The sequence below is a fragment of the Arvicola amphibius genome, chromosome 3 (genome assembly GCF_903992535.2).
Source record: "Arvicola amphibius chromosome 3, mArvAmp1.2, whole genome shotgun sequence".
NCBI lineage: Eukaryota > Metazoa > Chordata > Mammalia > Rodentia > Cricetidae > Arvicola > Arvicola amphibius.
The window spans coordinates 114244975-114261213 of NC_052049.1; the positions used below are offsets into that span (position 1 = coordinate 114244975).

General features: G+C 44.6%; 1 protein-coding gene across 3 annotated transcripts in view; it reads left to right on the forward strand.

Moving 5' to 3' along the window:
- Positions 1-16239, forward strand: part of Sik3 (SIK family kinase 3) — a 223496-nt gene that overhangs the window by 187608 nt on the left and 19649 nt on the right. For all 3 annotated transcript variants that reach the window (XM_038321273.2, XM_038321274.2, XM_038321275.1), the window contains exons 7-15: positions 4449-4567; positions 5061-5171; positions 5400-5543; positions 5793-5870; positions 5997-6106; positions 8474-8627; positions 8885-9040; positions 12863-12933; positions 15116-15259. In XM_038321273.2, the coding sequence (XP_038177201.1) occupies positions 4449-4567; positions 5061-5171; positions 5400-5543; positions 5793-5870; positions 5997-6106; positions 8474-8627; positions 8885-9040; positions 12863-12933; positions 15116-15259 (1087 nt within the window). The remainder of the gene's footprint in view (positions 1-4448; positions 4568-5060; positions 5172-5399; positions 5544-5792; positions 5871-5996; positions 6107-8473; positions 8628-8884; positions 9041-12862; positions 12934-15115; positions 15260-16239) is intronic.

Here is a 16239-nt window from a genome sequence, read left to right on the forward strand (position 1 = left end):
AGCGTCTTAGGACATTAGAGTTGTTATTAAGGTTTGTCAAGTCACTTGAGCTGTGTTCCTTACACCTGCCATTTTGGGGACCCAATTCATATTGAGTACTTTGGTGACATCAGTGAAACACAGTTTTGAAAGGTACAGTTGACATCTTCAGCTGTTCTATTCTTCAAACATAAGCCCACAGGTCTTTCAATGACATCCTAAATGCCAACCTCTTGATAGAGGTTTCTAGTGAAAATTAGATTTCTACGTCATAGACAGACCATTCCTTTATCTCTGTTAAGGAGTTTTCAGCATTGGAAGTCGGTAACTAAGGAGTTCATCATGTCCCCATGTTACCCAGAATCAGTGATCTGTAAAATAAGTAAAAGTAGCTGTGACCTACGGGCAACCTTGCCTGCACTGTATCCCCCCACTTACCTAAGGGCCCTCTCAGATTGCTCATTATGCCTGCGGGCACTGTACTGCCCTCACCCCCACCCGCTTCCCTAGGAACCTGCTCATACTGCTTGTCTGTACAGCTCATCAGCACTAATCATCAGAAAACCCTTCCTGCATTGGATTGTGATTTACTATTGCTCCACGTTCAGATCTTTGGACAACAGAGTCTGTCCACAGCCTTGTCTGTGGAACATCCCTCAGATACTTCAGCAGCCCAGAATGTCCCTTCCTGCCCACATCTGTCTTTCTCCATGGTAAATAAGCCTCATAAATTCTTACATTATTTTATTTATTCTTCTGTCATGGAAATTAGATGAAACTTTAATGAATTTTGTCTTTAATGAGTATAAAGGGCTTTTTTTACACACATAATTCCTTCCTTGGTATCCCTCTCAAACCAAACCCTTTCAGCCTCCTTGAGAAAGTTCTCTTCAAGAAAAAGATGTTTCTTGAACATCTCAGATAAAGTTACACACAGCCTTCATTCGGTTTTAGGGCCATTTGGAAATCCGTTCCTCAGTCATCCGTATGCCCGTTGTCAGCACTGCTGGTACTGCACTGTAGTCCTCTAGTTAGCATTACGTGGGAGAACTGAGTTCCGCAGACCTGCATAATTTTGCCTAAGAGACCGCTTGGTGTTGTGTGGGGGGCAGACAAGAGCAGCCTTGGCAGGGTTTGGGGGTGCTGCCATTCTAGCATGAGCAGTAGAACACTCTACTTCTGTGACCCACAGTGCCTGGGTCTCAGCAGCAAAGGCTGTGTCCTCTGGGAGGGGACAAGCGATGAGCCACTTTGCACAGTGGAGCACTTGCTGGCATCTGGAAGGGCTGACGGCTCACCCCTTTGCTCTAATTCATTCCCCTACTGCTCAGTTGAGTGTCCTCTGGTTGTAGGTTTAGATTTAGGAGCAATCGTTTGCCTTCATTTTCACCCTCTTTCCATTTTTATGTCGAATCGTGTGTTCAGATCCCATCTGAATTCAATTTCATGCGCTATATGACACCAAGAAAATGTGGCTTGATGCTGAGTTCAGCCATGCTTCACCTTCTGCAACAGATTAAAGTGTTAGGCTTCAGCGTCTGACCCTCTGCCAGTTTCTGATCAGCGCCTTTGTCCTCGTGCCAGTGACACGAAGCAACAAGTGGTCCCTAATCTGAGGCCTGGAGACATCTAGGGATCTATACAGACTTTTTTATTCCTTGAACAATCAAAAATTATTGCAAGTTTATGTGCATAAATTTTTGTGAGCTTTTTTTTTCTGGCGAATCTTCAGGTTCTCTTAGGATAAATAGGTTTCAAAATCCTGGAATTGAGGTTTGCGTTGGGACTTATGACGGGTTCTGTTTTCATTTGTTGTTGTTTAAGGAAATTGCCTAGAAAAGGAAGTCTCTGTTTTAAAGCAAGTCTTAAAAACATTATTTGGCCTTGGTCTCTGATGTCATGCACTAAGTTTTGTGTGGAAAGACCAAAGGAAGACCGTAGACTGCCATCTAGAGGTTTGAACGTCAGCGTCACAGCTCCCAAGGCAAACCCTTGCCTCCCTGCACTGAGGTTCTTAGCTTAATGCAACTTTGTGAATTAAGAACACCTTTTTTCTCTTAAATGATCACAGACCATAAACCTGCATCTCCTGGTGCTATGGTGCGGGACCTAGCCTTGCTGCTCTGGACATGAGTTTAGAATGCAGAGACCATAGTTTTTCAGATCTGAGCTGCATTTGGATATACCTTTGCTCTAAAGCAAAAACAATTTGATATTTTTATTTAGCATCTTAGTTAGGTTTTTGGAGTTATGATACATTAAAAATTAAGTGATTCTTTTAAATTACTCTTAGTATATCTTTCATGACAGTGATGTTACCAAAAATGCTATAGAAATTGCAGAGTTGAATTTGTTCTGGAAAAAGAGATGAACTAGAACTTATATCCACCTCAAGATGAATTACAGGGTAGTCAAGAGCACAGCCTTGTGGTAGCTGAGTGCATTAACTTTTTAAAATCTCATTTCTTCATTTTCAAATAGAGCTCTTTATAGTACCTAATTTAGGATTGTTGTGAAGATTAAATGAAATAAAAAGCATTTTGTGATACAGTCTTGTCTGATTAAGGTGAATATTCAATAAATATTTATTCATATTTTCAGTATATATTCAGTTCCTATTAGATATAATAATCATTTTTGGTACTGGAGAGTCCATAGTGCATGTAACAGTAGAAAAGCCACCTGCCTTGCACTGTGACAAAGGCAGTAAACAAGGGCAAACATGGACCATGAGTCCTTCAGTCATCCATGTAAAGAAAAGCCAAGTGAAGAGCCACTGAGCCTATGTCAGAGGTCAGGGAAGAACTTCTGAGGACGTGGCAGTTAAGCTCTTACCTGTATGACAGGAGCTGCCATGAGAAGGCTTGAGGAGGAGCAAGCATAGAGGCTGGCCAGTGGAAGGAGCTGCGTATGTGGGAAACAAACAGGAGCCTTGGAGGTCCAGGACTTTGGATATTTATTCTGGTGATCATGGAAAGAAATTATTAAGAGTTGTTAAGAAGTTATTATTGTTATTATTTAAGTAGACTTATTAAGGTGGTGCTGGTCTAGCCTTGGCTCTAGAAACATCCCAGCAGAGAGTACACTGTAACTGAAGAAAGAACAAAAGCAGAAAGACCGCTTAGGAACCTTTTCTGACTGTTTGAGCAAGCAGTGATGGTTTGCCTGAAGGACTGGTAGTGTTCAGGTCGATGGACCCCCATTGGCTCTGTGAGATTGAGGCAGCATAGCAGCTGTGGTTAAAGGCACCAGGTAAAGGGCTGGGAAGCTGATTCATTGGATAAAGTGCAAGTATTAGACCTTAGTTTGGATCCCTAGCAACCAGATAAAAGTAAGCATGGAGGTACACACTTGTAACCCCAACACTGATGATGGAGATATAAGATCTCAGGAGTCCACTGGCCAGCTCGTCTAGCTGAATTGGTGTTCCTCGGATTTAGGAGAGACCCTGTCTTGAACAATAAGGTGGAAACAATTGAGGAAGACATCCTAGCATTGCCCTCTGACTTACATGCTTGCTCATGTAGACAAATGTACCTGCACAGATGTGCACACATGCAGGTGGACAGCCAGACTATCGGTTTGAATCTGACTTGCAAACCATGTGACTGTGGACTCTGTAATTAATCTGGGCCATTTCTGAAGTGGAAAGGATACTAGTACACTACTCTTAGGATTATGTGAGGCTGAGATAACAACTGTAAAGTGCTGGGAAGAAGACCTTACCATTGCCTCCCACCTTCCCCATAACTGCCGCTCCCACATTGTCATCAGAACTTCCAGCTTACAGATGAGAAACATTTTAAAGGGCACAACTTTGATTTCAAAGGTTTCTAATTTTGAACCCTTTGTCCTTTCTCCAGTATAACCTGGAGTATGCATTCCCAGAGAGAAACACTGATTGGCTGAATCTCTACTTTATGTTCCTGTAGTATTTAATTCACGTCAAGGCCAGCCATGTCACAGCTTGTGACAGGTGGCCTATGCACATCCCCCTCTTCATGTCCCCTGTGTCATGAGAAACTCCAGATCTACTGACTCTTGAATCGTCACACTGCACACCTAACCCAAAGTTATTAATATACACATGATAACATGTATAGGAGGCTGGAGATGACCAATTTGAGAACTTCTAAGACATTAAGTCTCTGTAGAGGGCATTCTAGTCTTCATTCTATTACAGGGAGGCGTGCATTACAAAATAGAGTTCATGCATTAGCCCCAGGTTTTTCTCCTCAGACTTAGTGGAAGAGTTGACCAGACTTCCCCATTTGAATTTCTTTTTCTTCTCTCTTTGCCCACTTCCTTCTGGAGTAAGCAATGAAGTAGGTAAGGATGGAGGCAGAAGGGAAACATAACTAGAAGGAGGGAGCCTGAGAATCTACCTGCTGCTCTTGCTTCTTCTAGCTCCTCAGCTCCACCAGTGCCTCCCCTAACCAGACTGAAGGCAGGCTGTTTGTCTGTTGCAGAATGTGAGCACTTGATCCGCCACATGCTGGTGTTAGACCCAAACAAGCGCCTCTCAATGGAGCAGATCTGCAGGCACAAGTGGATGAAGCTGGGGGATGCAGATCCCAACTTCGAGAGGGTGAGCTGGGCCCCTTGCCTCAGAGAACTTAATCTGCCCAAGACCTGAATGAGCACTAGGAACCAACTGCTGTGTAAAACTGAACTGGACATGAATTCAATAGGAAGCTGCAAGAGCCAGCTAGACTGTGAGACTAGTGTCACTGCTTCCTTATCATTCGTCCCTAAACCATATTTTCCTTTTGACTTCTGAGACAGTATAGCCCCAGTTCCTGCCACCGGAATACCGCTGTTGTCTGAGTGTGCTCATTTCAACAGCTTCTGTAGCATACTGCTGCTTCCGTTATGATCATTCCACATACCCCAGGAGCTCAGGAAACAGGAGGTTCTTGTCAGCTCCTAACTGATTGCCAGAGCTGTCTTGCTTAGATTTTTGTATGAGACCTAGAGGATCCTCAGCAAGGGAGCACAAAACAGCTTGGTCAATATGTATCACATGTCATGTTGATGTAGTTAACTGGGGACTTGACAGCTTACATCTTTCCATGTTACAGTTAATAGCTGAATGCCAGCAGCTGAAGGAAGAAAGACAGACAGATTCACTTAATGATGATGTCCTCTTGGCCATGGAAGACATGGGACTGGACAAGGAGCGGACACTTGAGGTACCTAGGAAGGAGTGCAGAGCAAATAGAACAAGCAGCCTTTCCTGCACTGTCTTCTTCCTGAGCACTTGGCTCTTTCTGCTGTCATCCTTTTTTCTCTTCCTTTGTCCTTCCTGGTCTGCGAAGGAAGGAAGAAGCTGCAGTGGAGTCTGCAGATGTTATTGGAGAATGTGGTCATTGGTACGCCATCTCATTGGGGTTTTCACTCTTTCCCCTTCTATTTGGTAGTCATTAAGATCAGACGCCTATGATCACTATAGTGCAATCTACAGCCTGCTGTGCGATCGACATAAGAGACATAAAACTCTTCGCCTCGGAGCTCTTCCTAGCATGCCCAGAGCCATGACGTTTCAAGCACCAGTCAATATCCAGGTGGGCAGTGTCTTCAGTGGCCTAGGTGGGGACAAGTTATACCAGGGTGTGGGATGGCAATCAAGACTGCTTTGAACATAACCCTAGCCTTTGGGGATCTGAGGCAGAAGAATGATGAGTTTAAGACTAGCCTGGGCTACACAGAAAAACCATATCTTAAAGAGAGAGGTGAGAGGAGAGTCTAATTTGAAAGCTGTTATTTCTTCTAGTGTCTCAAGTCTTTGTTTATCTATATGTACTGCTTTCCAGACGGAGCAGACCGGCACTGCCATAAACCTTAGTGTCCCCCAAGTTCAGCTGATCAACCCAGAGAACCAAATTATAGAGGCAAGTAACCATATCTGATCACTGTCAATTGAAACCACTTTTCTTCCCAGAGCCACACTTCCTTTCCTTCCTTCTTGTTTCTAGTTACTTTTTTTTCCTGATCAGTTGTGTTTCCCTCCACCTCAGCCTGATGGGACAGTGAACTTGGACAGCGATGAAGGTGAAGAGCCTTCTCCTGAAGCCTTGGTTCGTTATTTGTCAATGAGAAGGCACACAGTGGGAGTGGCTGACCCACGGTAAGTATGTGGTCAACATCCTGTCCTGTGCTAAGGCATTCTGCCTTCGAGTGCCTCCTGTGGCATATTTTCTCCTTCTTCATGATCTAAATAAGTAACCAAGACACATTTTTAACACATCAGGAATCATAGTAGACCACTGCCAATTTGACTAGTTAAAGTCTCCCTTTATCTGGTTGCTCTTAGCAGCCATTGTGCCATGGTGAAGAATATGATAGAATATTTGTCCATGATGGTGGAGTTCTTCTGATCTAAGTCATCCATAAGTACTCCTTAAAATTCAGCCAAGTTTAGCAAAATGTGGTATGCACCTTTAGTCCCAGCACTCAGGAGACAGAGGCAGGAGGATCTCTCAGTTTGATGCTAACCTAGTCTATATATCAAGTTTCAAGACAGCCAGGATATAGAAAGAGACCCTGTCTCAATCAATCAATCAATCAATCAATCAATCCCAATCAATCAGCCAACTTTCAAAGTTTAAGAGATATTGTCTGCCCATGTTCTATATCAGCAGTCTCCTACGAAGGAAAGCTAAGTGATGTGGCATAATTTATACATGTGCACAGCTAACCATGAAGTGAACAGTGTGGGGATAGAGCTCAGCAGCAGAGGCACTTTCCTGACATAGGCAAGGTCCCAGTGTTCAGTCTCTTGCTCTGCTCCCAGAATGAACAAGAATACCAAAACACATTTCCCAAAGTGTTCCTCAAAGTCTTCCGGTCTCAATATTCCGTGAGGCCTTCATGTTGGGCAAATGGACTAAGGGCCAACTCATCCCGTTTCTGCCCTGCAATTGAGGCATGTCAGCATAAACAACTGTCCATCTCAGCGCTGAATGTTTTCTTAAACTGAGCAGGGAAGAGAAGGTTGTAGCAAGCCTTCTCCTGAGAGTTCAGCTCAGGGCAGAGCTGTCTCTCTTATAAATGTCTCTCCTTTGAGTGAATCTCAGAAGCAACGCCCAGGCCTGGTGGTTTGCTTCTTTTATGTTCCTTGTTCTCGGCTTGTGATCAAACGAGCAATTGAAGGAACATTTTGGTTCCACAAAATGTGTCACCATAGAGGGGTGGAGTCCTGAGTCGTGATTAGTGGAAAGATCTCTTATTTAAAGTCTGCTGGGCATGACAGCCCTGAACAGCCAGTACTTATCTGTCCTGTCAGCACTGACGGTGGTAATTGAATTCTTTCCCTGGTGAATCAGTTGCTACTTCAGGCAGCCATTGTCTTAGCGGATGGCCTGTGCTCTCTAGAAAGTTGCTGTTCGCCTCCAGGCTTTAAAAGCCTGGGCTGGAGTTGTGCCAGTGTCTCCTCTGTTGGTTTTTGAGAGGATCAATGAAGAGTAGCAATCGCCAGTAACTTGGAGTAAATGACAGAGTGAAATTCCACATAGCAGACTTCTGTTTTGCTTTAGAATCTTATACAGAAATAGAAATTTTGGAGAAAAGTAAAGTGGGGGACTTGGACTTTACCCAATGGGTAGTGGGGAAGGTGTTTTCCCTGTAAGCATAAAGACCTGAGTATAGATTCCAGCACCCATGGAAAAGCCAGCTGTTCAACCTTTCTAGTAACTTCAACTCTGTGGGGTGGAGACAAGCAGATCTACAGAGTTCATGGCCAACCTGACTAACAAGCAGTGAGCTTCAGCTTCAGTGAGAGACCCTCTTTAAAAAAAAAAAAAACACAGAGCATGATAGAGGAAGACAAGCCACCTTTGCTTCCACACTCTTGGACATACCCATGTTTGGATACCTGCATGCGTGTTTGCTGTCTTACACACATGTAGAGTATGCATACACATATATGCACATACAAAAAGGATAGAAAAAGGTGGGTTATGATAGTGCAGGCCTTTGATCCCAGCACTCTGAAAGCAGAGGCAGGCAGATCTCTGTGAGTCTGAGGCCAGCCTGGTCTACAAAGTGAGTTCCATTACAGCCAGGGCTACACAGAGAAACCCTGTCTTTAAAAAAGAAAAGAAAAAGATAGATAGATAGATAGATAGATAGATAGATAGATAGATAGATAGATAGATACATAGATAGATACATAGATAGATAGATACATAGATAGATAGATAGATAGATAGATAGATAGATAGATGATAGAGAGAGATAGAGATAGATAGATAGATACATAGATACATAGATAGAGACATAGATATATAGATACATACATAGATAGATAGATAGATACATACATACATACATACATACATACATACATACATACATACATACATACATACATACATAGACAGGCAGGCAGGCAGGCAGACAAAATCAAAATAACCATGCTGGGAATAGTGGTAGCATCACTTCAGAGACTTAAATACTTGAGGAACCACACTTCTCTTTTCCTGTTTCCTGTCAGCACGGAAGTTATGGAAGATCTGCAGAAGCTCCTGCCTGGCTTTCCTGGAGTGAACCCACAGGCTCCATTCCTGCAGGTGGCCCCTAACATGAACTTCATGCACAACCTGTTACCCATGCAGAGTCTGCAGCCAACTGGACAGCTTGAGTACAAGGTACGTGGCCGTGGAAAGGCCCTCCCCATAAGAAACAATCTTGTTCTTCCCTCGGGAGGCTTTAAAAGGACTGTCCTTATTATCGAAGGGTTTCCTCAGCGAGGGGACGTTCCCTTTTGTAAACAGCTCTGGCAATGGGAGAGTTCTTCAGTTCTGTTCACCATCAGAGGATCCTCTAACTGGAGTAGATGAGGGCGGTGCTGTTTGTTCTCAGATTGTTCTGTCTCACCACTGCATCCTGCCTACCCTCCTGGCAGGAGCAGTCTCTGTTACAGCCTCCCACACTACAGCTGCTGAATGGAATGGGGCCCCTTGGCCGGAGAGCATCAGACGGAGGAGCCAACATCCAACTGCATGCCCAGCAGCTGCTAAAGCGCCCACGGGGACCCTCCCCACTTGTCACCATGACACCAGTGAGTAGCAACACATAGCCTGACTTTCTCAGAGGCTTTCCACAAGAAGGCTGTGAGCCTAGGGCTGGACACGGCTAAAATACCTGAATTTCCTCTCTGACTTACAGTGTTCTGTGTGTTCTGCTGACTTCCTCCTCTTCCACCGTGGGTCACATACAGACAGCTCAGAGGACGTTCCCCCACAGAAGGCGGTTCAAGTGGGCAGTGCACTCTGGAACGACTGGCTTTTTAAATTCTGTCTTAGAAAGATTAGTTGGCAGGGGGCGTGCACATGCCACAGTGCACACATAGAGGTCCAAGGGCAACTGCTGGGAGTCAGTTCTCTCCGCCTTCACATGGGGTCCACGGTTCGAACTTAGGTCTTCAGGCTTGCGCAGCAAGTGCTTTCCTGCCAAGCCAGCTCACAAGCCCATGGAATAAGCACTTTTTAGACGAGCTTTCAAAATTACCCTCTCACCCACTCTCCTTTGAGCACCACCTCACATTTTTGGCACAACCTCAGTGCTTATATGACGGTATCATGGCTCTAGCTTCAGTCACATCATTGTTGTATGGTGGTGACACGTTGGCTTCTGTTTATTTCTTGATGATTTTTCTGTCATATTTCCATCGAATTGAATTTTACCTCATGAGCTCTTTAGAGCAGTACTGCTTACAATCACGGCAGTTGGTGACTTCTGCTCTCCTTTGATCCATTGTGGATCAATACTTTGTAAATCACTCCACTAACGTGTCAGGAAAGCACCTGGAAGCTCACTCTGGAATTCTGTGCTTTGCTTTTCATGGGTTTGGTCACAGAGCGCTGTGAGCCTATGGACCCCACTTTCAGAAGCACTGCAATTGAGAAAACAGTTCCGCAGCAGAAAGAGCATGCTGTTTATGATGTCAAAGATAAGTCTAGCCCATATGAAATATTTCACTAGTAAAAAAGTGTGCAAAACTATGTAACACCAGCACTTGTGAGGCAGGCACATGAGGGTCATTGCAAGTTTGCAACCAACCTAGTATACATAGTGAGTCCCAGGCTAGCCAGGGCTAAGACACAGACTCAAAATAATAATAATAAAACAAGCATGCGGGATTAAATGCCAAAGTGAATGACATACTCTTAGGCACCAGAGGCTTTCGGTGTCACTATTGGCTGGGAGGGATCAGAATCAGCAGTGTGGGAAGTGGGGTGACTTAACTCTGTCCACTGGAGTTGTTGCTGCCAAGGTCCCTTACAAGCTCATGTTGATAAATCCAGTGGGCATTTTTAGTCTTTATCTTTTTGGATGTCCCATCTCTATTTGTCATTGGTGACCTTTCCTTCCCCCTTGGCTCCTGCAGTACCACCCTGGATTTCCCTCTGCCTTCCCGTCTCCCTTTCAGTTCCTGTCTGCTCAGCCGGGACTGACCTGAGGCCCCTTTCCCATTCTTTCTTGTCTCCTCTTTGAATGAGCCTGTGTGGTCCCATAATTCTACCTGCCATCTGGTTCTCACCTAAAGTGTTCTCCCGAGATCTACATGTGTATGTGGGATTGCCTCCCCCAGAAGAGGGCTAGTGGCTACTGCACAAGTACTCACAACCTGAATGCGACAGTTCCAAAACTTATTTTAACGTGGTGACATTGTCTTCCCCTACAGTGACTCTGAACAGCACTGTTACTGTGCTGGTAACTACACAAGCTAGGAACATGGATTTCTTTTTTCTTAGTCTTTATACAGTTTTTAGAATTCCTGCTATCGGTTATCTAATGTCTGTGAATTAAATAGCCTGCCTCTCTCCATCTCTGCCCCCTTTCCTTAGTCACAGTCATCAGTCACCTGGATAAACACAGTGGACTCCCAGATGATATACCTGGCTGGCTTCCTGGTTTCCACTGGTGGGCTCTTCCACCCTGCAGCTGAAGAGACCTCACTTTTCCAAACACATCCTGTAACACTGTGCCCCTGCTTTAAATCCTGTAGTGATTCACCACTGCCCGTCCCAAAATACATTTGTATGTTCTTCAAGGCCATTTATAAGTGTCCTTCCCCTGCCTCAGCCATAGCCACTTCCTGTCTGTTTACTCCGCCCTTAGAACTAAAGGACATGAAGCTTCAAATGTTGGAATCATTTGAAAAGCTTTGTTTTGTTTTCTAATTGACCCAGTTTTTAAGAAAATATTTTTTAACTTTTTCTTTCTTTTTATTGTTTTTATTGAACTATTTATTTTTCTCCACTCCCCTCCTTTCCTCTCCTCTCCCCTTCTGCCCTCTTCCCATGATCCTCATGCTCTCAATTTACTCAGGAGATCTTGTCTTTTTTCACTTCCCGTGTAGATTAGATCCATGTATGTCTCTCTTAGAATCCTCTTTGTTGTCTAGGTTCTTCAAGGTTATGAATTGTAGGTTGGTTTTCTTTGCTTTATGTTTCTTTGTTTTATGTTTCTTTGCTTTATGTTTAAAAACCACTTATGAGTGAGAACATATGATATTTGTCTTTCTGGGTCTGGGTTACCTCACTCAATATGACGCCTGCAAATTTCAAGATGTCATTATTTTTTTTCTGCTGTGTAGTACTCTGTTGTGTAAATGTAAAGAAAATATTTAAATTAATTGTGGGGGGAAGGCGGGGGCACCAGAGGTCAGAGGTGTAGAAGCCTTTGGAGTTTGAGTTACAAGCCACCCAGTGTGGGTGCTGGGAATCAAACTCAGGTCCTCTGCAAGAGCAGTATATGCTCTTAACCACTGAGCCGTCTCTCCAGCCCCGTAATACAGTGTTTTTAAATTGCCTTGTTTGGTCATTGAACTCATTTCTGATGATGCCCGAGGTGTGGATGATGCCGGTATGTGCCGCTGGCCAAGAATAGTTTTTTTTTTTTTTTTTTTTTTTTTTTTTTTTTTTTTTTTTTTTTTTTTATACATTCAGCAAACTTTATATTGCAAAAAGAGATGAACAATTGAGACAGGTGTTTGCCGTGCACAGGAACACATCTATCTGAGCTCCTCTTACAGTTCTGCCTTGTGATGTTCACATAACACACAGCAGTTCTGACCCACACAGCGGTTCTTAGAATTTAGATATAAAATCTACACACTAATCTACTGAAACACTCTTCAAACTTTTTAATCTGCAATAAACCATCACCGTGAGAACAAACTGAGTGTTTACAGCTTTCCTGTCTTCATGCAGAGCCAGCAGCCCCTGTGATGTGTGTATGGCGCTTCTTATTTCATTCATGTTTTGGAGGGTAGTGAGTATTTTAAAGTATTGAATACGATTCTTAGATTATATGTTCTGTGACGATACACTTTCAAGCACCATGATGCTTCCCTGGAGTTCAAATATCCAAACTCTGGGACTGACATTAATGTGAAGCCACGGTCAGTTCCTCAGCACTTTAGATAGACAGTTTTTTATGTATTCTAGGTCCTTGGACACTTCTCTCAGCCATTTGCTCTTTGCCTGCCTGGTTGCTAGCTCCTGTGCACTCCTCAGGCCTCCAAACACCCCATAGAGGACTTGAGAGAGCTTAATCATGCTCTTCTAATTGTTCACTTGTCTCTGTAAATCAAAGGCAATGACTGTAGCTGTAAATTCACAGTTGTCTTATAGTAGGCCTTCAAGTGTTAGATGAACAGACAAGCGAATATAAGGGAAGAAATCCAAATTTCTATTACCCGAGCAAGCTGGAACTGGAAAACAAGATGAATGGAAGTTCTCTCTAACCCATGGGTTCTAGAAAAGTCTTTGAAATAATAACATTAACAAGACCATGGGCCTCAGTCCAGTTATCAGAGTTCAAAAGCATCACAAAGTAAGCTGTCACCCTGAGCCTTCCTTTCCTGTCTCTGCAGGCAGTGCCAGCCGTTACCCCTGTGGATGAGGAAAGCTCGGATGGGGAACCAGATCAGGAAGCTGTGCAGAGGTAATGTGACATCTGGCAGTGCTTGCAGAACGTCCTTGGGCAGGCTCCCCCTGCAACCAGCGAAAGGTCACCTTCACCTCTGCCCAAGGAGGTGGTGCAGTGCAGCTTCGGCCCTTGTGTGGTCTCTTTGCTCAAGCCAGATGGCATGTTCCTCCCCACACGGACGTAACAGAAGACTGCCCAGAAATCTCATTTCTATAAGCGCCATTGGAAGCCCCTTAAGTGACAGCAATAACCTTAAGAACATTTTTCTCTCCTCCCTCCTCCCTTCCTTGTTCCCCGCCTTCATATTGCAACTCTGATAGTATTCAGAAGGCATACAGCCTGCTCCTACCTGCCACGAACTGTTCACTGAAAAGGAGTTGGAGATCTGAGATGACAGTGATCCTAGCTAGTCTGGCCTTGGACCTCTGGCATGGACTCCTCCTTCCCAGGAGAATGAATGAATACCTCCTGTACTGTTTGCTGTGTGTTTCTTCTACTCCCTTGTACCAACAAAGAGATATTGGAAAAGAAAAAAAAAAGTGGAGTGGGGTGGGATGCGGGCCAGAGACAGATGTAAATATCCATTGTCTGTAGAACCCTGTTGAGAGATGCCTAATTCACAGAGAACAGTAGTGACCACCAGGCATGCTGTGCTGTCCATTGACCTCAGTTCCAGTAGCCATGGTCTTCAGCTCCATGCATGCCCCCTGTGAAGTTGTCTTTCTTATTTTCTGGGGAGGGGTTTTCACCAGAATCCAGCATGTATTTTCCCAGAAACACAGGTGTTCTTCAAGATTATATGTTTTCCCTTGAGGGAAATCAAAATAAAATGGTTTTCATGGGCTCTTGGGGAAACGTGGGGTGTTTTTATCAATGGACATTAACCACTGATAGCTTTCTCTCACAAGTTTGCATACAGTGGATTACAGTCTGATAACGACTTCTAGCTTACATAGGCAATATAGTTAGGAATAAACCGAGAACCTTCTGGTTGTTGTCCAGGATGCTTCCTACACTCAGGAGGTCTATGTAAGAGCTCCTGTTCAAAGAAGCTGGTCCTTTGCAGAAAAGAAAAGGAAACAAAACAAAGCAAAGCGCCCTAGTGAACAGGGGTGCCAGCTCCCTCCACAGTCTAGCCATAGGAGAAGAACTGTGTGACCACCTCACTCTGATGCTCTTGTTCCTATGGCTTGCTGACAGAAGGAGACAAGAGGTTACAAATGAGTCCTGCTGGTGTCGTGGAGAAACAAGAAAGTAGGGATTGTTCTATGTACTGCCTTCCCTCCTTGAAAAGATGCAGCCATGGTTTATCTTCTTTGTCTTAGCCGTCCTTCCTCTGTCCCCTCCTTTCTCTTCCAACCAACACTGAAAGGCTAGCGTGCTCATCATTTGTTGGGACAGAGGAACCATGCTTCTCTCATGTGCACCCAAGACAATCAGAAGTGCTGAGGAAGCTGAGCCAGACACGGCCTGGATCTCGTACGCTGCTGACCCGTGTGGGTCTGGAGGTTTTTAGTGTGAGGGATCATTGAGGCTGACTCCCGGGCGCCTGACTTTCCTGTTTTCTTACCTTGCTTCTTTACCTCCTAAAAACAGCTCTGAGTATCCCAAATGCTTTATTCCTTCATCCTCTTAGCTTAGTCCTTTGGGTGTCACATCAGCTTTTCTTGTCCAGTGACTGTGCTTTGGTCACAGGACATGAGGGGAGAACTTAGTTGTCTTCAAGTAAGTCTATCTTCTTTGGCATGTAGTAAGGACAGCACAAAACCCGAGGCCTCTGACACCAGGAGACATAAATTGGCTCTTTCTGACTACCTCCCTTGAAACAGGCCTTGGGTTCATGTCCTCTGACTTGTAGTTTGGAAATTTGGAGAAAAAAAAATATGTTAAAAAAAAAAAAACTTCAATTGAATGGAATAAAGTAAGGAAATTGATCCAGTTGCCTTTGTGAGGTAGGCCTGATTTTCCTCTCTTAAATGGCTACTCTCAAGCTCAAAATTCAGCCACTTCAGTGGTAAGCTGACTTCTGTTGGCCAGTTAGACATGCTTCACTTCCATCCTGTCAGGGGCTGCTTACCGTGGAGCCCTTCTGGCACCCGCACTGTCCTGCTGAGTGCTCCTGACTAACTTCTGTTGCTTCTAGCACAGAAACATTCTTGTCTTTTTTACTATGAAATGTCCTCCCTGCTTGTTGCAGGTACTTGGCAAATAGGTCCAAAAGACACACACTGGCCATGACCAGCCCGACAGCTGAGATCCCACCGGACCTACAACGGCAGCTAGGACAGCAGTCTTTCCGTCCCCGGGTCTGGCCTCCTCACCTGGTACCTGACCAGCATCGGTGAGTAGCCACATGGCAGTGTGAGCTTCCTTGAGGCTCATTGGACCAGCACCCTTATGACTAGTCTCCAGGTCATGGTGACTGGCTTTAACTAGAAGCCACCTGCCATCCCGAACTCACATCTTCTCAGCTCCCAGCACTAGGCAAAATACAAGGCAAAAGTTTTCTCTTAGATTCTGGAGCAATCCAAGGCCCTTCCATCCTATTTCCTTGCAGCTGATTCCTGTAGGGCTTTGAGGGAGTGATGCTCTCAGAAGACAACTCTAGGGATGAGGATATTGTAGCAACATCCACAGGCCTGACTCTTAATAGTTCATCACCATTCGAAAGAATGGGCGCTTCCTATGATGTTAGCCCTGAGCAGCAGGCTGGCTCTAGAGGGAGGAGCATCCCTAACGAATGGTAGAACAGGAACGGAAAGTCTTTCTTTGAAGGGTCTGACAGCAAAGTATGCACTAGGCCTCTGTTATTCAGATCATTGCCTTGAAGAAAGGAAAATAAGCTTTCACCATCCTGACCAAGGAAACGTTTCCAAACCTAAGGTAGCCCAGCAGCAAGAAAGCTAAGGCGACTGTCTTCTGTGACTCCTTGGTGCTGACAGTCTTAGCCAAGTCTGTTCTGATGCTATCTTCCAGCTCACAGGCCACGTTTCCAAAGTCAGCAGCCATTGCTTGATCTGATCCTTCCAGTCTTCTTATGGGGGTAGTGAAATGTAGTCTCCCTTTGGGAAGGTTCTGAGGAGATTAGGTGTATTTGTGTGAGTGAACACTTGTGACCAGTCACACTCATCAGCTCCATATGGTGTTCCATTGTGCTTCTCATTCACTGGGCATCAGGGAATCAGCAGGGACAGGTGAACCCTGAACAGACAGGGAAATAATTAGTGCCACATTGGCACTCTGGAAGAATGGAAGTAAGTTTCTATAAATGACCGTGAGCAATTTAGAAAGAAAAAGTCCTTTGAAGAGCAGAAGGAATGG